Source organism: Phaenicophaeus curvirostris, chromosome 4 (assembly GCF_032191515.1).
Source record: "Phaenicophaeus curvirostris isolate KB17595 chromosome 4, BPBGC_Pcur_1.0, whole genome shotgun sequence".
Lineage (NCBI taxonomy): Eukaryota > Metazoa > Chordata > Aves > Cuculiformes > Cuculidae > Phaenicophaeus > Phaenicophaeus curvirostris.
In genome coordinates, this window is record NC_091395.1 from 23,806,001 (window position 1) to 23,832,238 (window position 26,238).

The 26,238-nt window shown below is 37.6% G+C and overlaps 2 protein-coding genes across 3 annotated transcripts in view; both read right to left on the minus strand.

Moving 5' to 3' along the window:
* Nucleotides 1-26,238, minus strand: part of RPL34 (ribosomal protein L34) — a 353,120-nt gene that overhangs the window by 317,275 nt on the left and 9,607 nt on the right. The window lies entirely within an intron of this gene.
* SGMS2 (sphingomyelin synthase 2) overlaps nucleotides 3,229-26,238 on the minus strand; it is a 28,812-nt gene continuing 5,802 nt past the window's right edge. For both annotated transcript variants that reach the window (XM_069855539.1, XM_069855540.1), the window contains 5 exons: nucleotides 10,075-10,683; nucleotides 9,187-9,304; nucleotides 7,263-7,416; nucleotides 4,490-4,656; nucleotides 3,229-3,664 (listed from right to left, as the gene is read on the minus strand). In XM_069855539.1, coding sequence (XP_069711640.1) covers nucleotides 3,461-3,664; nucleotides 4,490-4,656; nucleotides 7,263-7,416; nucleotides 9,187-9,304; nucleotides 10,075-10,529 — 1,098 coding nt within the window. In that variant the 5' untranslated portion in view covers nucleotides 10,530-10,683 and the 3' untranslated portion in view covers nucleotides 3,229-3,460. The remainder of the gene's footprint in view (nucleotides 3,665-4,489; nucleotides 4,657-7,262; nucleotides 7,417-9,186; nucleotides 9,305-10,074; nucleotides 10,684-26,238) is intronic.

Here is a 26,238-nt window from a genome sequence, read left to right on the forward strand (position 1 = left end):
CACTTAAGAGAATTATCTCACATATCTTAAAATACCTCCCAGTTCTGTCTGCTAATAAGCTTTATTTCTCTTATACGAGAATAGCACTTTAAATATATAGCCTTGATTTTTTTTTCCTTCCTCGTCTCCCATCCCCCCTTTTTAAAGGAGGGAAGCAAAGCCATTGCTAGAGTTCACAGCAGTGTTTAGTACAGCTCTTTTTATTAATAACCCAACCTTTAGCTATCCAAGAAAGCAGCAATGAAGAACGATTAACGCTTAGTACCATTTGTGTCCACATGGGAGTGCTAAACACATACCATAAAAATGTCAATTCGCAGCAGTTTTAAGTATGCGTTCATCATAGCTGGCATCAGAACTAAGCATCTATAGCATGACCACATACCAGCCTATTTCTTTAAGCATTCAAGTTAACCTTTTACACCTAGTTTTAAATTTAGGGTAGACATTTAAGCCAGCTTGTTTCATAAATGCAAAGCACCCAAGAGCTTCTAAGTTATATTGATAAGCCAGGTGTACATACATGGTGCTCTTTTTAAGTGTGTGGGAAGTTCATATAAATGCTCTTCAGCAGAGAGAAGGAACATTTTATTTTATAGCCACAGTACAGATGCAGCTCCCGTGATGTCTGTAAGAAAAGTTACTATTGTAAATTAAGTGGCATAATGCAATACATTGGGCACATACAGCCTATAACCAAACAATTGGTATGTTAAGCAAAGTCTAAGTTTCTTCTGGTTTTGGTTTGGTTTTTACCAAAATAAATCCAATTTTTTTCTTAGGATGAAACCATGTTTTTAGCTTCAGAGTACTTATGTACAAAGATCACTAAGTTCTTAAATTAATAGTTTTTATGTACCAGCTGTAGTTTGTATTGGATAAATTACTTTAGCAATAAGCTCTAGCATTTATCATTACTTACCCCATTCCATCACCTTACATATATGCCTAAAGAGCCTTCAAACATCTATACCATCCAAATTCACAAAAGCACTGTAAAGCTACTGAGAGAGCAGAGAAGTGGGGTTTTGTGCTAATTAGACACATACCCACTTTTGAGGGCTTTGATACAATGGTGAAAATTTAAGCACTTGCAGAAGGACCAAGACAGAACATGAATCAAGTATCTTGAGCTAGGGCTACCATTTAAACTTTCCTTTTGTATTAAAAAAGGAGTTTCTATCGAAGTCTTCAGCAGACTTAGAACTCACATTGCCCAACAAAAGCATAACCTTTACTTGGTTCTATTTCATCACTTTCATATTTAAACTTTCCAGAAAAGGGCGTAATTGTATGAAACCACACACCTCATCCTGCATGAAGAAATATATATTTTTTTTTTTAAAAAAATCCCACCAAGATCTGTGGTGGTTATGCAGACAATTAGCTATCTAGACTATCAAAGTATTTATTCTTCAGCCACTAGATGAAAACCACTGTTTAAGCTCCTGACTGGAACACTTTTCATTATGTTATTTTCAAGGCATGGTTGCTACTAATGAAATTCACCCACAATTTCTAAAAGATAGTTTTTGATACTGGCTTTTTAGCTGCTCAAAGTCTGCCAGGAGCAAGCAAATGAAGACATAGGTATGACCATAGACATACAACTTCCAGGGGAATGTTAAGACTCCAAGAAGCTTACTTTAAATAAAACCAAACATGAGCAGAATTTCTTTCTTAGCTAAGTTTTACCAAGAATGTATTGTAAGGAACATTGTTTATTGTATCATTTTGATAATGCACAAAAATATTTGAAACGCATATAAATAATATTCTCATGTACAACTCAGCAATTGATCCCCTTACCTGAAAAAAAGACTTGAATACTCTGTATTGCATTTTATAACTAAGTGGACTTCATAAAAGCAAGCTGTCGTTATTTAAACTGTATTCACACTTGCAATCATTTCAAGACACTAGTAAAAAAAAAAAAAAGCAGCATTTCCTTCATATTACTATCTCTTCAACACTTAATGTAGTTTTATTTTTGCTATCAGGTTTTAATGAAGATTTGATAACAAAATTGTGTTAACTGCAGAAATTAATACAGAACAGAAATGGTTAAACTTGGTATGCTAATTTTCTACTTTGCTTTCCCAACAATACAAAACAATAAAAGCCAACAAGAACCAGGTAGTGGTTTATTTGTGGGTTTGGTACATGTTTATGCCATGGTAGTTTCCCACTTTCTCAGTCAATTTGCTTGAATAGCCATTTTAGTTGGATCAAAACCCTGGGGAAAAAAGGAATCTCCATGTCAGTTCTATCAGTATCATTTAATATGAAATGGTTCTAGGTAGTAATTGGAGAAAAGCTACTGTTTTAGGTATTCAACCTTGGCACTTTTTTGGGTTTTTAAAGTAAGTCACAGAAACATGTGCAAACAGGTAAAAAAAAAAGAAAAAATCAATGCAGAACTATGGCTCCCAAGCAAACTTGCTACATAGTTTCACTAAGAGATAGCTACTAAAAGTAAAACATTTGAAATATAGCCCCATTTTGGACTTGGCCTTGTATTCTTCAAGCAGGTGAGATATGTAGGACTCTTGCCTGAATTAAGAACTGTATGATCACTCTTTCCAATAAGTAGTTTTAACACATGTTTAACTGCGCAGCAGTGTGCTTTTGTGTGTATTTGCATGTATATACACCAAGAGGCACTGGATAGCTATATTCACAAGGCCAAACTGCAATTAAAGATTTATACTTGGAAACTGCGTCCTTTTTTAAAAATAAAATTTTAGGCTCCTTGAGCTCTGATGTTAGCAGCTACTCCTAATTTTCAAAGTCATCAGGTAGCACAACAGTTGAAATATAAAATCACTAATAAAAATGTAAAAATTGCTTTAGAGTAGAATATATGGGAGATAACCATGGTAAGTAGTATTTTAGGGTCATAAGATATTCATACCCACAGGTTATAAAAACCATCAAGACTCCCTTATAGCTGTACCAGTCATGCAAAGGCCTTACCTTCATTAGCAATAATAATGCAACAAACCACTTCCCACAACTGAGTTATTTTTTTATATACTTCAACATGCCGGTATCGTGCCTTGACATTTTAGGATGTTTTTGCCCTTACACACTCCAGAACTCTAAAGATGAGATTTTTTTTTTGGGGTGCTTCTGTGGATGAGTGATAGTAATGAAAGTGTTAATGTGGTCTTTGGCACCTCTATCTAATCAGTAAAGCAAAGTCCTGCTCCATTTTTTCTTTAATAAAAAAAAGAATCCCGTAAGTTGTGCATTCTATTAGCACTGAAGAATAGAATAGGTCTGTACAGCCTGATAACAAGAAAATATTAAATGGCAATATGCGAGTCTACAATTGTCTTTCATATCAATTCCACAGAAGCTTGGTCCACTTCTTCAGTTGCAGTGTAGTCCTCTTAAGAGCTTTGGTTACAGCACTAATGTTTGGGTAAAAAAAAAAAAAAAAAGCAGATGCTTTTCTTCAAGTAGACTTTTCATTGTCCTCTCCTGTCTTCTGAACCCGTGAATACTTCTTGCATGAAGACTTGAAGCAGCTGGGAGGCCAAGAGATCGGCCAAGAAAAGCTACAAGGAACAGATCCTTGCACATTCTTCTCAAAGAAATAAAATATTGGATACCACCATGCTCGAGAGAGAAAGTTCGTCTGCGAAGAGACCTTTAAAGTCTGTATAGGCACAAGTAGGTAAAGAGGAAAGAAAAACCAGACAATCAGTTTAAAGCATTATAATTAGCTTCATTGAGTCAAGACAACTACAAAAATGCAATATATTCACACACATTTCTGTAAAGATGAGGTGCATCTAGTCTAGAAAAAAAACAGATTACTGAGATAGTTTGTAGTGTATACTTGGACTACGATGTATACTCTGAACATCTTCAACACAAAAGGGATGTTATATTGCTGTACAAAAGTTAGGGAGACAAAGCACTCATCTTCTTGAACTTGTCCTTTCAAGTATATCGTGTTTCCATTGATAATAGCTGAAAACTGTTTAAAGATTGTTTGAAAGCTATGCTCCTACTTGATAGTGTTCTTGAAACAACGGCAGTAGAACCTTTTGAACAACGTACTCTTATAGACATTTACAGAACTGTCCCCAGAATTTTAGTACGTCTAGGTAATTCAGGTTGGTCAGTAATTCTATTATTAAACTACTGTTTATTCATAAGTTTAGGCAAATAATGGCTATTCTTATACAGCCACTACAGCAATAAAACCTTGAAATTCAAAGAAATGTTTCTAAGCCAAAGTATGAGGAATTTAAAGACTTCATAAAAAAAAAAAAGAAATAAATACAGATCAAAAAAGAACACAGGAATCCATTAAATATTTACTTAAACCCCAGTAAAGTGAAACTCCTTGCCCAATTTGTTTAAACGTCAATATGGAACCTCAATTTTTATTTCAAGATCAAGAAATAATTTTGACCTTTGTGCAGAAATAACACAGGTGAGCTATACATAGACTCTAAAAGTATTTGCCACTTACCTTTTCATTAGCCATTGAGTGGTACCACCAGAAAAGCCGTGTGGTGATGTAGTAAGCAATGATGACATCTACAGTATAGTGTTCATGAGCGACGAGGATACAGATTATGCCAGCAGCACTCATTAGCCAGCAGATTAAGTGATACCACCAGAAATGACGTGGTGAATCTGTGAAATAGGGAGGGGATAGGAAAAAACACACACAGAGGCATGTACATTATTATAGCAATCCCCAAAGGCAAGGGTAAAAGAAAAAAAAAGATTATTTAATTAAGGCTACTAAATTGTGAAACAACTCATATCACATTGGTACAAGAACCCTGCTTGACACAGCAAATGAGACTAAATTGTTATGCAAACTAACTGAAGTGTTCTTACTTTGTAAAATAAATGCATGAACTTGCAGTTAGAGACAGATAGCAACGTCACCCATTCACTAAAATTTTGTTTTCCAGTTAAATCACTTCTAGGATATGGGTTGCAGAGAAAGAGGAAGAATTGAGGAAAGATACAGATTTTGATTATTTTACTTGGTTGTATTGAAACTCTCCTCTTTCTACAGTCTGCACTTAGGTAAACTTACACTCAAGTAAAATGTCTAGAACTGATATAACCTGAGCAGAGATCACAGGTTAAACAGGAATTAAGAGTGTCTTTTCCTAAGTTTTAACCACTTTGCACGAAACCTCTGTTCTGTGAAACAGTACACTGTATGAGGAAGTACAGTATGTGACTTTACACCCTTTCATTAAATATTAACAAATGGGAGTAAAGCTATTCTTCAAACTGCACTTAAGCCACTTCAGTGGAAAAGTTCCCCTGCCCTCCTCTCCCAAATGAAAAATGCCTTGGGTGTCACAATGACTATTCATAACTTCTGACAGGCTAATGGGCTTCATTTCATTCACAGTGGGAGGTTTTGGCACCCCGTGCCTTGCGGGGCAGTGGTCAGCCTTGACTTTCACACAATACTGGCAGAGAAGTTAGCAATCTCAACAAGCCTATCCAGTAGTAGTTTGAGAGGACTCTGCAAAATAGTTACTGTGGGAGGACTTCAATTTTGGCACAAGCATCAAAACAGTAAATTCCCTCAACTCTCCCCAAAACATTGAAGACAAATCTATATCTACTAGTTAAAAAGAAATCAAGTAACCTTCAAAAAGTTGATGTAAAGCAGCTCCAAGCAAGAAGACAAAAGGCAAAGAAATGTAAATAAATATTCCTGGCAAAAAAGCTCAAGTATGGGTTGATACATGAAGCAGCAAAGAAAGAAAGGAGGAGAAAAGCAGAGGAAAAAAGAATCCACTATGTCAGAAATAAAAATGCATCAGAATGCATCTTGTACTGAAGACATATCACATCAAAATAGTGTAAAATATATCACAAGCAACTTACAATTCAGAGCAATTATATGGCTCAAGCCCTTACTTGAATAACATTTTGCTAGTTATATGGGATGTAGAAAGTGAAAAGCTATCGATTTCTCATTTATAGAGAACAATTCCACTGAAATATGTTCCTAACAATTAGGCAGCAAAGGGTTTATTACCAGAATTGTGTGATATAATTCCTCTAGCCCCTTATCACAGAAGTAGATGAGTGCATTAGCCCCCAAAATATTATATTTCCTGATACTAAAGATATTAAAGAGTACATAAGCAGCATTAAAAGCTGTAACAACATACACAAAACAAGGCAAATAACAAGGCTATTTTCCTAATACCATGTTGGTAATTTTTCTTAAGTTACACATGCCATTCCCCTAGTAATGGTCACCTTACAAGGACCTAGGCCTAAGAATCAGCAGCCTATAATCAGCATTTTAAATCACTGTTTGACAAATATCTCACATATGCAGATTTAAAGTTTCTCATATTAAACAGGCACTTTTACATTGTGGTTTTTGTGTAAGGCAGGATATAGCACTGCAACGCTTCCCTTAACATTTTAATAAAAAGGAGGCATTCAGCTGACACTGGCTAGCCTTATTTTTGTTTCAGTGAGAATTACACATTCCCATGAGCCAAACTAGCATTTGCATAGTTTGGGACACAACAGTATGAGAGAAGATTCCAAGTCCAAACACGTGAACTGGAAAGGGAACTCCCCAGTACGTGTTCACGAGTGGCCAGTTTCCCAGGGTAGAAGTATTGCTTACCATATATCAGATTTAGAAGTTAGTGCTCAGTTCTCCCAAGCTTCAATTGGTGCTGTGTGTGCAGTGCAGATTAGAGTTCTACACCCATGATCCGTAACAACACAAAGCAAAGGGAGAAAACGATAACCCCCACTATCTTCTGTAGGCTTGCCAAATTCTTACCAACTTCAAGAGGCATAACTCACTCTAGCAGAAGACATCCAAGGAGCATGAGTCAACTTTCCATTGTTTGGAGTAACTCACGTACAGCACACTTGAAGACTTGAAGAAATGACATGGTTTCTGGATGTAGTCCAAGTGTACAATGGCATTGTGTTCAAGCCACTAATTCCTTAAAATCCGAGTTTTATCAGCCAATACGCACAAACCTGATTTACAAAAAATTAACTACAGTATGTTTTACCCCAAATTTGAATAATTTGTCAATGACTAATGAAAAGCTACTGTGCTTCAATCAAGCACTAAACACTTTACCAAAAGAGAGAAGTGTTTCAAACCCATAGTACTTGTGCAGTCTGTAGAGCTGACCAGTAACTTTGAGGGCATGCACTTCCACTGTGTTTTCCCAGGTCAACAGATCTGAACAAGGAACATGCATTGAAATACCATGACTTACACTCTTTGATGAACAGGTAGATCAGCGTTAATACCACAGTGTGACCACTAAACAGGAAGTCTCCACACAAGATGTGCGATCCAGTTATGGATAGACCACCACCAGAAATCAGTCTCAGGATCCTCTGAACCTTTGCCTGAGAATCTCCATTCAACTACAACACCAGGAAAAAGTACAAAACAATTCAAGATACATCATAAGTGACTTGAGTAAATTTCTTGCCCAAACATACACAGAGTCAGGGAGAAAATGACACAAATTATCCTCATTTTCTTTGGCTTTCTTTCACATATTCTGAAACAAATAAGCATGCCTATCAAAGCTGACAGGTGCTAAAGGTCAGCTTGATAACACTAGCAAGCTGTTTATGCTTTCCCAGGCTATTTTAAAATGTGCATTGTATGGGAATGAGATGCAGAATATACTGAAAAGAAACATTAAAATTTTTAAGGTCAGGTATCTCATTACAGCCATCAACAGAATGGATAACATTCAAAACCAGTTCCAATTCAGTGGAACCTTGCATATCACTTCTGTCATTCTGCTCTGATCTAACCAGTCTTTCTACAGGACAAAACCCTCAAACACTTATTTTTAAATTTTGTTACAAAATCAGTCAAGACTTACTCACATTTAGAGGATTTTTTTTAACCATTAGGATCAGGTTTTGATTTCTCTTAGATAGTAGGCAAACACTTAGTTTCACCTACCTGTTTAAAGATTAACTCTGGAGGAAAAAAAAAAGCAAACAAGATAAAAGGATAATCGAGTTTTCTATAATCAGAAAAACATTAACATGGGACAAAGATCCAGAAGAGCTGTCAAGTTCTTCTAAAGTTCAAGTAATTAATCCTGTTTTAATGCTAGAAAAATACACTTTCAGTAGAAATTTAAGTAAGTCCTCCTTTGTTTACCCCTTCCCATGCTGCCATACAGTGTACTACACACAGTCATTCCCTGAGCTACTAGAACAAAACAGCTGAGCCTTTAAGAGTGGAACATAAAGCTTTTTCAAATAGATGCCGATTCATAAGAAAGGTAGTTTGTCCACTATGTTCCTAACTTGTCCCAATGTAAAAGAATAAGACTGAACAGACATGATGTTGTACCTCAAGACAGATAAGAACCTACAGAAGTGACAAATCTATTTCCCAAGTAAATTGGCAATATTTTTGTTACACAATCCTTGTCTTCTCAATGCACAACAAAACTGTTTCTTACTCTCTCAAGTGCACTGTTCTTCCAGTGCAACCAACATGATACTGTTTGTTTCAAAGTCACTATGTCTACAACCTTTTATTAGTAACTTAAAGCAGCAGTAAAGGAATTACTTTGTGTCACCACTTAACTGTGCTGCCACAATTTTTTAATATTCTTGTAGAAATATTAGCATGTACATGTTTCTATACGTATCAGCTCATTTAAATAGCTGAACTTGTTTTAGTCCATATATGTATTTTGCAGGCTGGAAGCAGAGACAGGCAGTTGACTTCAGGTATTGTGACAGCTTTTGACAAAGTAGCAAGAAAAACAGGACAAACCACATAACATTGTGGGTTTTAAAAGGATACTGCAACACAAGCCTGTGTATGACCCTATGAGTTACAATTTTTGACCTTGGGTATCCCACCATGTAAGAAATATATTGCTGCAGTACTAGAGGGATTAGCTTGAGCCTCAGAAGCAAGTTACTGATTTGGTAGCTCAACACAGGTACTCTCCTTTAAACACCTTAACTACAGCAACAGCTTGAGGCTCTTCCTGTATTGCACAACTTCTGATTTATCACTATCTACTTCTGAGACAAACTCAAAGCAATCTGTGTTATTTAATAGCACCTGGAACATTATCTTCCATTTGCTCTAATGAGCCATAAGGACTCAGGCAGAGAATAAGGCAAGAACTAGGGAGCAAAGGCTCTTACCTTTGGCGCACACTGAAAATGCATTCCAGGCACAGGTAAGGTGGTAACGTACATAGTAATACAGCGGTATAGATACAAAGTTCCTATTATAAAAAAGAACCTGCGTCCCACTATAGATCTGAAAGGAAAGGGTAAAGGTTGAATACAAAGTTCACATGCAGGATATACATACAACAGTTACGGAGCTCTAGCTTTATTACATATCTAAATCCCTAGAATTCAAGAGCAGCTCTATCTCCTGCTCTTCACCACACACTTCTCTACAGCAAATATTGAAGTCTTTCTTCAAGTTTTAGTCTTGCTAGGTCATAAAAGAGCATAATCACAAAGCTCCAACCAAAGCCACCTAACAAATTCAACGTGGCCGCAGACTAATTTAAGTGTGCAGTTAGGCATAGCTTTCATTAACTTGATGACCTTCTATTTCCAGTTCCTTATTATAACCACATACTTAAGTATGTACAGTTTAAGCAGACTAAGGAAAAAGCTTCTAGTCTAAAGGATACGGGGTTCCTCCTAAAATTTGGATGAGATTTTTTACATCACCACCATCTCCCCTTTTTAAACACTGCCCTATCAGTAAACACATTTTTATCAGTAAACACACTTTTGCAAGCAACAATCCCAGAATAAATTTGACTAGTACAACATAGACATTAGAAATTCAGATTTAAAAAACATTACTGAAAAATAGAAACCCATGTGTTTCCATGTCCAGCATGTACACTGGAATATTTTCTAATGAAGTCATCTCTTTGTCATCTTCCTGCCAGCCCTGTTTTATAATATTGCCAAATTCTACCCTAAGATTTTTTTCTACCTAAAGTGAATGAGAGAAAACAACATTCTAAAAACATACAGCAGAATAAAAGACACACAGCTACTTACTTGTACCTAAGAAACAACCACTGAAATATCCATAATCCAACTAGTATCATTCCATTTATTTCTGATACAGAAAAAGCCCACTTCACACGATCAATGTAATCAAAAAATTTGTCAGGCAAGGGAGGGCTTTGCTCCTTTGGAGGTACTCTCTCATGGACCACAGTGATCATGACAGTTGTTAGAATCAAGTTGAAGAGAGCATAGACAAAGGCAATGCCCGTTTTCCACCATTCCAGGGGAAATTTGTTCCTAGACTCAGCAGGCATAGCAATCTGGATGTAATCAGGATATTTCTTTGCTGTTTTTCGCAAGCCATTAGACAAACCCTTTGGTTTGCTAGGGCCACTTTTATTCTCTTCACTGACTGAGAGAGCAGGTCGTGAGTAGCCATTAGAATTTTCATTGTTTTGACCCTCCATATGCTCTTCAAGCTTTGCTGTCTCAATGGTATTCATTCCAATCGGGTTTACTGGTGCCAATTTCTGGCCTCTTTAAAGTCTGTTCTTCAAAGTCAAAAGTTCTTGTTACTAGATGATTCTTGATTTTTGTAAAACTCTTAAAAAGTGTCCATTGTGCTTTCACTATTCAAATAGTGGAATGCTGTATGACCTGAAACAAAACAAAATAGATACTGAGAACCTTCAGAACTAGTAATGTGACATAAAATATCTCAAATATGGTTATTCTAAGTTCCATCCAAGTCTATTTACATATATGGTCAAAAGGCAAACTAGAGACAGCTGGCTACTCTGAAATAATTCAAGCCAGTTCCTACTAAGTAACTTCATACATCTCAGATTAGTTTAGGAATTAAAAAAAAAAAAAAAAGGACTAAATGACAGAATCACACAATCACTAGGCTGGAAAAGACCAAAGATCGTCAAGTCCAACCAATCACTAAGCCATGCCCCTCAGCACCTCATCCACCTGTCTTCTAGACACCTCCAGGGAAGGTGACTCAACCATCTCCCTGGGCAGCCTGTTCCAGTGCTCAATGACCCTTCCTGTGAAATATTTTTTCCTGATGTCAAGCCTGAACCTCCCCTGGTGGAGCTTGAGGTCATTCCCTCTTGTGCTGTTCCCTGTCACTTGGGAGAAGTCCATCTCCTTCCTCTCTACAATCTGTCAGGTAGTTGTAGAGAGCAATAAGGTCTCCCCTCAGCCTCCTCTTCTCAAGGCTAAACAACCCCAGTTCCCTCAGCAGTTCCTCGTAAGACTTGTTCTCCAGCCCCTTCTGCAGCTTTATCACTCTTCTCTGGAAGATCCACAGACTTGCTTTATCAGTAGTCAGAATTATGACTAACCCCTGTTTGCAACAATACTGAATTTTATTGCTCTAGACATATTATGCATGAAATGCTCCTTTTTGACCCTAAGGTTCCTACAGATATTAACATGGTTTGCCCATATAGATCAGGTAAATCTTGTTTGTCTGGGTGATAGGACAGAACACAGAAGGGCAAGACAGGATTTGATTTTGTAAGGCATAAAGTTAATGTAGATTTATCTAGAAAAATCTACTCAGTGGAGAGCTCCATTAAGTTTTCTTGGATCTAAATGGCACTTTCAACCAGCAAAAAAAGTATGTCTACATAACTACTGCAGTACCCACTAAACCATGCCTGAAATTTCAGAGAACTGAGAAATATACCTCTGGATTATTCTTAGTTATGATGTAGGGCAGACTACAAATGAAACTGGTTTTGTCCTTTAATTACTTAAAAATATATGGTGTTTTTTTAAACAGGAACACACAGCAAGATTCATTATTGCACAGGATTTATTTCAGATTGCATTTGTCAGTTCAGTAGATTTTTTAACAACATTTTCTACAAACAGAAGAATGCAGTTCACCTCTACAGAACTTACATTAGTCAAAAAAAGGCCATTCCTCCTCCCGCCTTTAAAGTTCTGTGAAATCATTTAGAATTGTGATCTATTTTTATTACTTTGTTCAGCTCTTATGGAAAAAGTAGTATTATTGTATACAAAGTGTCCACTATCTACCAGCAAATTATATTTCTCTCCTTTAATTGTTTTCTAAGAAAAATTCAGTGCTACCACCACCTTAAGCCTCTGCATGGCAACACAGGTTGCCACAGTTTGTCATGCTATATGTACAATTGAGTCATCATGAGGGAAACTAGAGCCCCAGTCTTCCTAGCCATACATCACAGAACTTGGCTTAAGAGAAAACCACCTGCTTAGAAAAAAAAGCATCTAGTAACCAATGTCTTGATAGCAAGGACAATCTAAAACCAAAACAACCTAGAAAGTTGGGTGTTTATGTTTTGGTCCCTCCTCCCTCACTTACCCAAACAGTGAAGACATTTAATATGGTCAACACATGAATTAGGAACAGAGAATCCAGGTGTTTAATGACAGCCAACTAAGCTTAAAAGATCAAAGAGCACCTGAAGTAAAGTGCAATAACCTAACTGTCTAAAAGCATAGTGGCATGCAGGGTTTAATATTAACTTATTAAATAAAGCTATTATACCTACAACTTGCAGACAAAAGTTCTGTTCCTTCCTTGTACTTTTAAATGGATTGTAAGGTATATTGATCTACCAGTTTCGATGTCTCATCAAGATTATTTCAAGCAGAGTGCATGCTGTGGTCAAACTTTCGTTGACATTGATAGTTCAAGGTACTATACATCATCTGACCAGTGACATATAAAACAGGTTTTCCTTTACAGTGCCTTTTCAACCCATTCCTCCCATATTCTAAAAGAAAGCAGAAACTGTATTGATGAAAAGGACAAAGCCACTGTGCTCGAAGCTTTCAGGAACTCCGCAGAAGTACACAGTTTTTCTGCCAAGTCCCTGTCCTCAATTCACAAATCCATTCACGTCCCCGTGAGGCGTGTGTTCTTTTTAGGCTCCATATTGTCCTTGCACTAATTCAGGTAAAATATCCTATTGCTTCAGTCGAAAATTGAATGGCCACATATCAAAACCAGGAGACACCCATAAGATGCCTAATAGTAGGCCTTAGACTTCTGTAACCAGGCAGCAAGGCTCAGACCTGGCCATCTTGACAACATCTATGGTCCAAAAACCAAACCCAATTGCTAAGCTATGGCACAGCCACTGGGCAAGTCTGACTCACACAAAACTGGCCAAGTAACTGAAAATTATAAATAAAAGTCCTCTAAGGGATACACCCAGGTTTTATGAACAAGTTTTCTTTTTGGAGCCACTTCAATACCTTCTACCAAATAAACACATATCCTCAAGTCAAGGAGGGGAGCTTCTTTACAAGCAATATTACACAAGCCAATCATCAGAAATAACATATTTCAAGGAAAATCGTAAGAGCGAGAGATGCAAAAAGAATAGGGGTCCTAACTGTTTATCATCAACTTCTACTTGCTCCCATGCAGATAGCTTCTTTAGTTTTCTGCATCCCCATTTGCCTGTCATTTGAAAGAAAACAGTTGACTGGGGTTACAGCTTCGAGAGGAGTGGAAGAAAGCACATCTACATTTGGTTCTTTATACTATAATGTAAGAAAACCAAGCAGCTTTATTTAGCTTATTAGTCATCTGATTTTCACAGAAAGGTCATTTTCACATAAAGTTAGCTCACAATTGGTGTTTCTAATCTAGTATTTGGAATTTTCATAACATTTCTCAAAAATATTTTAACTTTTATAGTTTATCAAGGACTGATTAGTTAAAATTCACACAGACCTTCCAAATAAGTAGCTCTTAATCTACTGCTCCAAATGTGAACTGTACTATTGGAACAAGAGTGTCCAAAACAGAAACACTGATCTGCTCTGACATATTAAGGAAAGTTACATCCTCGTGCACAAGATCAAAAAGATTTCTAGGCAGTAGTACTTAAGTGTTATTCACCATTGTTAAGGTTTACTCAAACATTTGATACACCTCTAATTGTATTCTATCTTGCAGTTGCAGAAAAAAGGTCTGTAAATCAAGTACTGCAGAAAAAAAAATCCACTACACAGTTGGAGAGAATAATATATTATTATTTCTGTCATGTCATCTATATCACAACTAGCAGGAAACAACTGTTGGGTAGTTTGTATTTTAAGCCAAGTTTTTAGAACTACCTATGGGACCAAAACTAGAAAATAAGCTGGGGAGCCTGTGCTATCTCAACAGCAATGAGCAAAATCTGGCTTTTTAGGGTTTTTCTATTTTTAAAAGCATTCCAGATCTCAGTTTTCCCTTTTTCCATGCTATACATATACCTTACAGCATGTAGGCCACCGGAAAAAAGAAAGAAAACAAATAAAAAACAACTGCTAAATCAGTTCTGAGCAAAGTATACTCAGCTATGCAGAAACAGGACTGAGTTTACTAGGTTTGCTTATTATTTCCATGTCCCTACAGTAAAAATATTTTTCAGAGCTGTATGTGTCTTCTGCAGTACAATATTTATGCTTACAATATATAAATGCATACGCAAAGTGAACTACAGTTTATCCAAAAGTTACAAGTTTATACACATTCTCTAACAGGCTCCCAACACATTTCTTGCTCATGTGACACTAAAGTGCAAGTAAGAAAGCTGTATTAGAGAAGTACCATTCATTCAAATGCTCTCAGAACTGAGATTTGTCATATTGTCACTCGCAATAAAATTCAACTTTTATAAAAAGCATTAACTATACACTGCATAAAATTATTTTCATTAACAGAAGCATACCCTCTCTTTGGAGAGGATTTTGCTATTCTTTCATTTAGGATTACTAATGTACTAACAGAAGACATCCTTGAAGAACTAAATCTCTACACTTAACCCACAACAAAGGGAAAAGCTTTGAGGTTATTGGTTATCTATTTGTATAATCCAAGTCTTACCACTTCTGTGGAATTCTGTTTCTTCACACCTATTAGCTGTGAGAGGGACATTAGTTTCCACATTCTGGCATTTAGGATTCAGTGTGTTCTACAGCAGTGCCAGGTTTCTGAAATTGTATGTCCCAAAAAGCACAAAAAAAAAAAAAATCCATGCTCGCTTATGTGCAAATATGTAGATTCTAAATAAAATAAGTACATTTTTCCTTAAGAGGACTGACCAGGACCCCAGTGACTACCTAAAACAGAAATGTATCTTTGAGCCCTTACCAGTCTGAACACTCCTGAGTAGGCTTCCCTTAATCACATGAACACGAAGGCTTATTCAAACTCTTCAACTGTTTTGTCCCCAGACTCCAAAGAATCATTTTTAGTAACTGAGAGTTTGATGCTTTTCAAAGATGCTTCATATTCTGATACCATGACAGGCTTGGATATTCCTCCTGGTTATCATCAGCCCATATATTTTAAAAGCCAAGGCTGCAATACCTGCTCAATGGCAATTTGTTAGTGCTAAAGTTAACTCATTCTGGCAATAATCCATATAGCATAAACAAAGCCAGTTTTATTTACAGAATAACAGTCTTTCCTAACACAAAGGTTTTGAAAGTGGTCAGAGTAATTTCTGAAGAAACAGAAGTACTAACAGAATAATTCAAGTTAGAAGAAAACTCAGGAGGTCTCTAGGCCTCTGGCCAGCATCAGCTGTGACATCAGATTAGCTCACCCTGAGCTTCATCCAGCTGTACCTTTAACATCTCCAAGATGCACAAACTCTCTAGGCAGCCCATTCCACACCACATGGTTGTTCTTACAGGGAAAGGAGATTTCTTTAATTTTTTTATCTCCTTTTCATTAAAGGATGCCACTCATGTCTCATCCTCCCACTACTATGAAAAGCCTGGCCCCAGTGTTTCTGATGACCTCTTTGTAGGTACAAAGGGGGTGCTGTTAGGTCTCCCTGAGCCTTCTTTTTTTCCCCATGATCACCCCCAGCCTCCCCTTACAGGGCCTGTGCTCCAGCCTCCTGACCACCCTGACAATCCCTCTGCTAGGCTTGCTTCCAGTTTGTTTTTCCTGGATCAGGAATCAAAAACCAGACGCTATTCCAGATACAGCTAAGCAGCACCGAAGAGTGAAGAATAATAATTTCCCTATAAATACTGGCTATGCTCCTATTAAATGTAGCTCAGGAGAGTTTTGTCTGCTTTCACTGCCAATGCACACTGCTAAATCCCTTCTTAACAGAACTGAAAGAAACACTGACCTTTTTCCAAGAAGCTCACAACTGGCCTGCTCACAACTCCACTCCAGAAAAATTAGATTAAGTCTTCTTCCTACTTAATCCACCTTCTCGCAATAAGCCTGTTGCAATACTCAGATCTGGACAGAGGAGTCAGCTAACCTGAATGCATACTTAACCTCTGAATTGGCTGCTTTTAAATAAAAGGCAAATAAGGTGCTCTGTCACTGCATATTTAGTAATATTGCAAAGAAATATTGGGCTTATGTCCTTTTTCCATTGATTAAAAATGACTATTATAAACCTTCTACAAAGAGTGGAAGTCACTGTATTACCTCAGTCTTATCAGGCAAAAGAATTCTGAAAGACTGCCAGAAGAAACCTGGATCACCAGGCCTTAAGTCGTTTGCTGTCTGAGCATCTCAAGCTTCTCACTGCTAGCTGCTTTCATTCAGCCTTAGCTTTGCAATCACTGCTGAAGAACCACTATCCAATTCTCAAAGAGACAGCAAGGTTTAAAGATTCCTAAAGAGCATAACAGCACATCTAATGCCCCACAGCCTTTCCAGCTCGTACAAAAACTGTAGATCACTGGCTGTGGGGTTGGGAGCCTGGCACAGAAGGTAGGAACATTTTAGACTGTTCAGTGAAATCCTCCATCTAGTTACCGAGGGTAAAGGTTGTACTTCATAATGGAAAGTCAGACCCAGAGATTAGTCACCACTTTCAGTACAGGGTGGTGAGGAATCACAGTGACTAATGTGTGTTTTAAAGTGACTCTGCTACAGCTTATCAGCCATCAGGCAGCTAGAAGAGGAAGTCGTATATTCAGAGTAAATTTACCAGTGATACACCCTAAAAATATTTGGGTAATTAAGACTATGCCTGTCAAGTTTTTCCTTTGTGCTACTCCCAAAAAGTAGTAGTGCCAGCTCCAAAATAAGAGGTGAAATTTATGAGAACATTCTTTCCTGCAGTAGTAAGAACCCTTTTCCTAAAAGTTTAAAACAACTGCTTAAATCTGCAGAGTGTTTTACATCATTCACAGGTAAGGAATACATGCACAAATTACACAACCCAGCAAAAAGCTGGTTTAGCACTTAAGTACACACAGAGGTTCATACCTCCTAACTATCCCTCAATAAAACACTAACACAAACATTAGTCCTTGCAAGGAATGACAGAGACAACCATTAACTGTATGCTCCTCTAGTGACAGCAGAAAGACACCACATGAATTCTTAAGACAGGGCATATTCAAAACTGATTAGAATTATACTATAACCTAGTTTCACATATCCCCCAGTTCGACTGGCACATTACAAGTTACAGATCTCTACACTGGAGCAACACTTGTGTTCAGAGGCTCAAGCAATGAAAAATATTCTTTTCCAGAAACAGTACTAACTCTTTCCCCCTCCTTACCTTAGGGTATCCCATACTTGTATCCTAATCAACATTCTACCCTCAGTGCCAGCACTAAAATGTTAGCACACTACACTGTCAAACAAATCTGAGTCACTGAATACCTTTTCCCCTCCTAAAAACTCCTAGATAGTTTTCAGCTTACTCAACTCTGATGTAGCTGCCTGGAAAGAAGGCTTCACGAGTATTAGTTAAGAGGGATGACAGACAAACACATGCACCATCACTAACTGCAAACTCACTGACTGAAACTGATCATGAAATATGATCTGTTCTGATATCTTCGTCTTCCCCCCTACCTTCTTGACACAACTACTAGTTTCTAACCTCACCCACAACAGCGTAACTCTCCCATCACAGCCAACACTTCTAGTAAAATAGAGATGGGAATACTCGGACTTCTTTTCGAGCTGCTTGTTCACAGATTCAAAAATCCAATTCACATACTGAATGTTTGTTTCCCTTGATTTTTTTTTCTCAGCTTTTCATGGCACACTTTTAGAAGTAAAAGCAAGTACGTTTAATTCCAACACTAAGAAGTTAGATTACTGAATAATTTTCAGTGACTTCCATGATCAGCCCATACAGATGTTTATGTAGAGGATGAGAACAGCAGCACAGAATCCTTTCATAATATACTATTGAAGCTTACAGTTTGCGATTACCAAAGTTATACCAAGATTCCCATATGTAACTGGATTTTCCAGTGAAATTCTACCCATCATGTTTAAGCACTACACAGCTGAAGCCTGAAGTCATCACAACCTAAGTTTCTAATGCAGTTATATGGTCTTCCTTAAACCTATACAAGTGTTCTACTAGCTCAAGGCTTTCTATTAATAGAAGAAAATACTTTCCACATTATGCTGACAAGAAAAAGCATTTTCTTTTCTATTATGTAATTAGTCAAAGAAGAATCCACTGTTTAGTCTTATTAAGTACTACGCACTTCAACACTTCCTTCTTCAGTTTTGTTTCTGCCACAGACTGACAAACAGGACACGTTTCCTTATAATTGTCTTTTTGCCTGCCTGGCACACTATGTCTCCATAACACCAGGAACTATTGTTTAAAATAAAGTTTCAAGTGGATGGTAACAGTGGGACAGCAGAATAAAATAACTACAAATATCACTTCAATTCTTTCCACAATACCTTTCCCAGACATTTTGCTGTTTCCATTTGAGCCTCACCCTACAGGTCAGAAGAGGCCAAAAATATGATTAATGTGTTTGTACTGCCCCTCACAGAGCTACTATTTACTTCAGTACCTAACTAAATATCTCCAAAATAATCCAAACTTCTCACCATTACTCCCTGCTAAGCTGCAGTCTTTGGTAAGAAATATTTTCTCTTCTCTAGCATTTAACATCACCACAATAACAAAATCTTTTTATGCCAAGCCCTTCATGAGGCTCAGCATACAGGCTTATACTATTCACAACAACCCTTTCACTTATTTTCCTTTCCCTTCTCACCTAATAGTCCAAGAAATTTATTGCTTTTTAAAAGCTTCTAAAAGGGATTTAAAGAACTAAATCAGCAAAAAAAGAATTTAAAGTTAATAATGTTCATCCCAAATTACCATTTACTAAAACTGCAAGATTAAAACTATTCCTACAAGTCACAACAGCTGAGTAACATCTTCAGCATTGCTCTTAGAAAAGACATCATTATATCTTATTGTACCATTAGACAACTGCTTTGCAACACCTACATCTTGCCCGTGTACCTACAGCACGACTGAAAAGGTACAAATGAAATTAAAAACCTAACCACTTGAGTTACGTTGATCTTATCCTACCAATGGACAAAATCTGATGTGAAAGTACTGAGGTTACTCTACATTTACACTGCATACTTTTATAATACACTGTACCATGTACCTCAGGTAACAACTTCCTCTTCCTAAGCTACCTGCTATGCCCAGGGAAGGCTTATCACTGAACCTGTTATGTCTAGAAGTTCAAGAAAGGAAATGACCACTCTAAGCACAAACGCAAGGTGGAAATAGAAGCTAGCCAAACTGTCTGCTAAGTGGCATTTGTATCAGTTGTACAGTGTGCTGCAGCTGAATATTGTTTATTTTCCATTTCTTTGCTTAAAGACTTAACAGTAACTACTATCACTTTAAATTTTGAGTCAAGATATTATTTCCACAGTAAAAAACAAGTTGGAACCCAAGTCCAGTTCTGACATTTGTTTTACTGTCCATGAGATATTTTGAGGAACAGAGAGGAGAGGCAGAAAAGAACATGTGATCAAACTAGATGTTTCAGAAAGGACATTTGGAAAAAGTTATTTCCAAATATACTTCATAGTTCTTGGTCACCTTTTCATGTGAGGTCCTAGAGCTCTACAACTTCTTTCTAAACAGAAGTCATTTCATAAAAATGATTCAAGATGCATTTAAAATCATTCCTATCCCATGTCCAGCCAGATATCTATATATACACCCATTTAGGAGAGGAAAGGGAGGACAAAGTAGCATTACGTAGACTAGCTGAAATGTGGAAACACTAACTACAGGGTGACAAACAGATTCTATAAACTGCTCCCTCAAAGCACACTGTAGCAGCCACAGCTGTAACTGACAAAACAATTTGGAAGTAAATCAGTCTCATCTGCAGACTCACCAAGACCAGTGATGTGAGTATGTTCTAAGTAACCATGGGTACAGTAAAGAAGCAATGAATCAACTAACTCCAGGTGATCAGTTACAAAAGTTTAAAGAACTAAGTGTACAACTGGAAGTAGTGCAATCAGGTTTAAAAGATGAGAGTATGGAACTCCACAAAATTAAGGCAGTAAAAACAATTATTCTGGTCTATGAACTGGTGTCTTTTCATGAAAGCCATCTGACTACATGTTGCTATTTCTGCTGTGCTCCTGCACAAATCTTCCTCAAAAATACCAATTATGCTGAAAGATATTTGCATGTATCAGCAAGGACAGTCCACGTATTGGCTTCAGAAGTGACCTTTTAACTTTAGGGCAAATTGACATAATCAAGGAGGATTACTGTTTACAGCAGAACACAAAATCCAAGGAGCTTTCACCAACGTAGCACTACAGCAATCCAGGCCACTTGTTAAGGTTCCTACTCAGATAACACACAGGCCAGCACAAGGGCTTGCAGAATCTAGCCTCTGCTAAAATGAGTTGTTCCAGGAACTGCTGCTGCACAGCCACCTCACAGCTACAGCTGCTGCACACGCCTCTACTCTCAACTACTCTCCTCAGGGAGAGATTCATCTTGCTAGGAGTAGGACAGCACATCCAAATACCAGTGGCACCAGCACTACTTCAAGAACTCCCATCTATCCAGACAGACAGAAAGGTCATGAAGGGAAGTCTTATAGTGACTTAATCTAGAAAGTCAGCTCGGCCAATTTTACTTGATAGCCACTACCTTAAAAAGTAGATAGCGTCACAATTTTATTGCTGCAGAACTGAAGCACAGAAGACAGCACTTTACCTCACAACACAACAAGGACAATATTACATACGCAAATACAGTGGCTTGTATGACAGGCACTGTATGGTAAAAAACACCTTCACAGTAGCAATTACAGTACTGCAAAAGGAGAGAAATAAAAGCCCTCTAGACTAATACAAACCAATTAGTAAGAAAACAAGAGACACATACATTAGGCTACAATCCTAACATCCGAGTCCTATTGAGATATTAATGACAGTCCAAGAAGATGGCCCAAAACATCCTACACTAATCCCACCTCACATGAGCTCTTAAAACTGCTTTATCAAGACATGATACAAACACAGGGCTGGTTCAGGACTTTCCATACAAACTGTCACCCAGAAGGGCATCTTTTATTTAGATGGAAGCAGAAGCCACACTGGGACACTGGCAAATTCCACCCTGAGTTAGGCTGCTCCACTCCCCTCAGTGCAGCAGTAATAATTAGTTCAAACAGTCTAGGCTGTGCAATTTTAACTCATATTACAGGTCAATGATACTTTTATTTAACTGCATGAAGTACAGCAATCTGTATGGTGTATCTGTATAGATTCCTAGAATAGTTTGGGTTGGAATGTGCCTTAAGGATCATCCAATTCCAAACCCTCTGCCATGGGCAGAGACACCTCCCACTAAATCAGGCTGCCCAAGGCCCCATGCGACCTGGCCTTGAACACCTCCAGGGATGTGGCAGCCACAGCTTCCCTGGGCAACCTGTGCCAGAGCCACACTCCCCTCATCGTGAAGAAATTCTTCCTAATGTTTAGTCTAAATCTGCCCCTCTCCAGTTTACACCCATTGCCCCTAGCCCTATCACTTTTGCCTTTGTAAACAGCCCCTCCCCTCAGCTTTCTTGTAGGCCCCCCTTCAGGCACTAGAAGATCAATATAAGACTTCCTCAGAGCCTTCTCTTCTCTAGGCTGAACAATCCCAACTCTCTCAGCCTGTCCTCATACTGGAGATGCTCCAGCCCTCTGATCATCTTCACAGCCCTCCCCTGGACCTCTTCCAACAGCTTCATAACCTTCTTATGTTAAGGATTCCTGAACTGGACACAATACTCCAGACGAAGTCTCACAAGAGCAGAATAGATGGCAGAATCACCTTCCTTGACCTGCTGGCCGTACTTGTTTTGATGCAGCCCAGGTTACGGCTGGCCTTCTACACTAGCAGCACACTTTGCCAGCTCACTACCCACAGGCAGGGTGAGGTTTTGTTGTTTAGTTTTTTTGGGGGGTGAGGGGGGCATTTTGTTTGAGGGGAGGGGTGTTTGGTTTTGTTTTTTAGGTTTGTTTTTTTTTTAGAGGAATAGAAGGAATTTATCTAAAGTACCAGAGCCATCTATTTTTTCCCCTCTTCCTAATACTTTGACTTTGAAGTTGCCAAAGAGTATTTCTGTAGGATCTTTTTTTAAAATAACCAGCTCTTTTAATAGTCTACACATATGAAAAAAAAAAATTTAAAGAAACTAAAAAAGTCTTTACACCACAAGGAAGACAAAAATGCAGCTCTGGCATAAGACTAAATTGAGTTAGAATTCCATAGTTTAAGTCCTTGAGAAAGCTGAATCTATGCCCTACAGCAGATATATTATCCCTTTCTAAAACTTTCCAGATGAATTCCCATCATTCAACATCTCACTCAAGACAAAGAGCACACAAACAGGTTTTCTGTATTGTAGTGCTAGTATTCCAGCAAAGCCTGAGAAACAAGTCAGCCTGAAAAATCATGTCCAGCCTCTGAGCAAATCTGATTTCCCGATATCTAATTTAAGATCATGCACTTTGTAAGCTGCCTGAAATATTCAATACTCAGATGTGGATGTACAGAAAAAAGCAGAAAAGAAGCATAGTATCTTTTGATTAAAAGACATCTTCCAAAGCTTAAGGTGTTTCTTACTAAGTTCTTAGGATAGCTATACTAAAGCACACACAAAAAAATTATCCTTTTCAACTCTGAAATAGTTTGATTTCAACAGATTAATTAACCACGTTAGCCTAAGAAGGGCTATTCAGAGAAAGCTCTTTGCTTCCTTAAGTCCCCTCATGTCTGACAGCAAGACTTATGAAACAGGTTTGGACAAAATGGACTTATCCAGCTCTGCTTATATGGGGCAGCAGCACAAGCCCTCTGATGGCACCAGCTGTCATCATCTATTCTGCGAAGAATCAGCCAAGGCAGCCATCCGAAGTCTTCAGGGTCAGAATTCACAGTAAAATTGAAGCATGTTGAGACACCAGAAGACTGAATAATCACATGCACATACTGAGACACTTCACAGTAAGAACTTCAGCTTCCACTAACCCTCAACATTTGAGCTAAAGTATGGACTTCAGAGCAAGCAATTTAAAAAAAAAAAAAAAACAAACAAACAGCAAACACCAAAAAAAAAAACCAAATCAGAGAGCAAGTTACTATTCAGTTTAACTACATGAATCATTTTCATCACGCAATACAGGAGACAGAATAACATAAGGCAAGAAGGTGCACACACCTACATACTTTCTCTAAAGTAGTAACTCCATTCTGGCTTGTTAGGTAAGAGGCTATATGTTGCTTGACATGTACCAACATGAAGATCTACTTGAAATATTGCTTGATTATCTGCAAACATCATTCATACGCAATCATTCTATAGGTGCTGCTTGGCTGAGGGGTAAACACAGACAAAAAAGGTACTCTCGTACAAGGCTAGACAAATTATATTAGGCTGAACATTAAACATCTGGACAAAACTGATTAACCAGTTTTAATGCCTTGATGTCCTCAGGAAGAAGGCCCTGTTGAGCTATGGTACAGGTCAACTCATGACTACATCTAGACTTCACACCTTTAAATCCCCAGACAAAGTCTGACATTTTGCTCATAACAAGTTTGTGTCAAAGACTGCGATTCAGTGTAGAAACAAGCACCAGCCACTTAGTAGTTCAAACAATGCCAAAGAAATTCTAAACTAAGAAAGCAGAAGTTTTCTAGATGTACACATACTTCCAACTCACATATCTGAAATTATGAAGTGACAACATCGGCTAAAAAAAAAAAAAAAAAGGGAAGCAGAGGCTGCCTTTGCTTTAACTCAATCTACAAACTGTCCTAGACCCAGAGCATTCACTAATAGAAGAACTGAGAAGTGTAGAAAAAGCTGTTTAAAACAGTCATAGTAGCAAAAAGACAAAAAGTCTTTCTAAAAAACAATACATTTTCTGTCCACTGTATTTTACTCCACTGAATCACACTATTACAAATATACAACAACAAAAATACTGTCCCCTTCACTTTGTAAGCCTTTTGATGGCAGGAGAAAGGCTTGTAACCTGATTCTAATTGGAAACACTATAGAATATTATTATAAATGCATGCGTAAGTATATTTTCCATATTCTATTTTCAGCAACATGTAACGAAATCAAACTATGCAATATCAGTCTCACACCTACTGAGAATACAAAATACTAAAACCAGAGCAAGCATTTTCATAACAGTAAGTGTTACGGAAAATTAATCAAGAAAGCAGTTCTTTGAGCAAATTAGGTGAGGCCTAAATACAATACTGCTCTTGCAGCTGTCCTTATAATTGCAATACAGACTTTTATAACTAAACAGCCTTTTCTATGTACTACATGCATCAGTCAAATTTCAACTAAACACATGTTCTAGAAAGGCTTGCAGTGCTAAAAGCTTTGTGTCCGATTTCACTACAACAGGACACAGGGGAGAATAGAAAGAAAGCGCACATGCATGTACACTCAAAAAAAGTTGTGGCTAAGGTAAAAGTTCTAGTGTTCGCCTTTAATGCAGCACAACATACCACAGTGCTTCTGCTTTCTTGCAACTCTTCTCTGCACTCCAAGCCTCTAAGGAAGAGCAGCATACCATTTTTACTTCAGTCATTCAGTATTGAGCTCCCCAAACAGCCAATGAGTTTATCCTAATCTATGATGTTTAAGAACCTAAACTTTTTCTAAGTCCAAATTAAGAAAAAATTAAACCAAACCAAACAACAAGAAACTGTTTATGGGAACATTCATCCTGCCGAGTAAAACTCACCCAGGCAGCTACTTCTCCTGTTCGGATTGTCCAGTGACTAGAAATAAGTGTACACAGGAAAAGGTAAACTGCCTCCAATTTGTAGGATACTTTAAAATAAACACTACATATCAATGAAAAGTCTTTTAGAGAAAGAAGTGTAATATTTTTATATTTTTGTTAGAGCTGAAAAATTCTTTGGCCCAACTACTTTAGCTTCAATATTTGTTCAAGCATCATGTCAACGGAGGCATTGTGTCAAGGCACTCTTTCTCACAGGATAGAAAGATACACAACTGCACTTTGGAGCACCAACTTTAGCTTTCCAGTACATTTTCCATATCAAGTAGAGTTGGGGTTTTTTTTTGGTTTTGTTTTTTTCTCCTTTGGAGCATCTTCACTTCTGCAATAACTGCAGCTCAACAAGCATTTTAAGTTGGCCTCGTAACTTAAGTAGAGCCAAGTTTTCTGCTCATGAGCCTCTTGTAAGACCAAGTTAGTAATGCCAGAAGACAGAAATGAACTCTTGTCAAGTGACACACTCAAAATGGTACATGAAAATCACAGTGAAATCAAACGGAGACAAGACCCTGCTTCTGACAACAGCATTGTAAAGAATTCACATATAGCACCCTTACAGATTAGTGCAATATTACAAAAATAGGAAAAAACCACAAACTTCGGTTGGAATTTTGTCAGCCTCCTATACACAGGAACTAAAAGCAACATGAGCTAACTTAAACTAAAACATATTGGTAATTTCTATATACTCCTGAAATAGATAAGTCAGCAAAAAAACTACTAAGTATGAACTAATCCAAAGTAGATCCATAGCAATTAATTTCTCTCAGCAAGAAACAACAAAAGATTTGTTTTCAGAATTTCAGCTTTTGTGTTTATACTTAAGTCGCCATACATAAATATGAACCAGAAAAACTGGCATGGGATATAACAGAATTCTACATTAAATGATTTTTAGCATTGCCAGGACAGTAACACAGCATTCCAGTTTTTAAAATGGCCTTTTGAGCAGCAACAGTGATGAGAACAGTTTGCTTTAACACAATCTGTGTTCAGTCTCAAACCAAGACATAGGCAGTGATTCTTGGCATTCTTATAAAGCATCTACAGGCAGCAAGTGCTATTTCCCATTTACA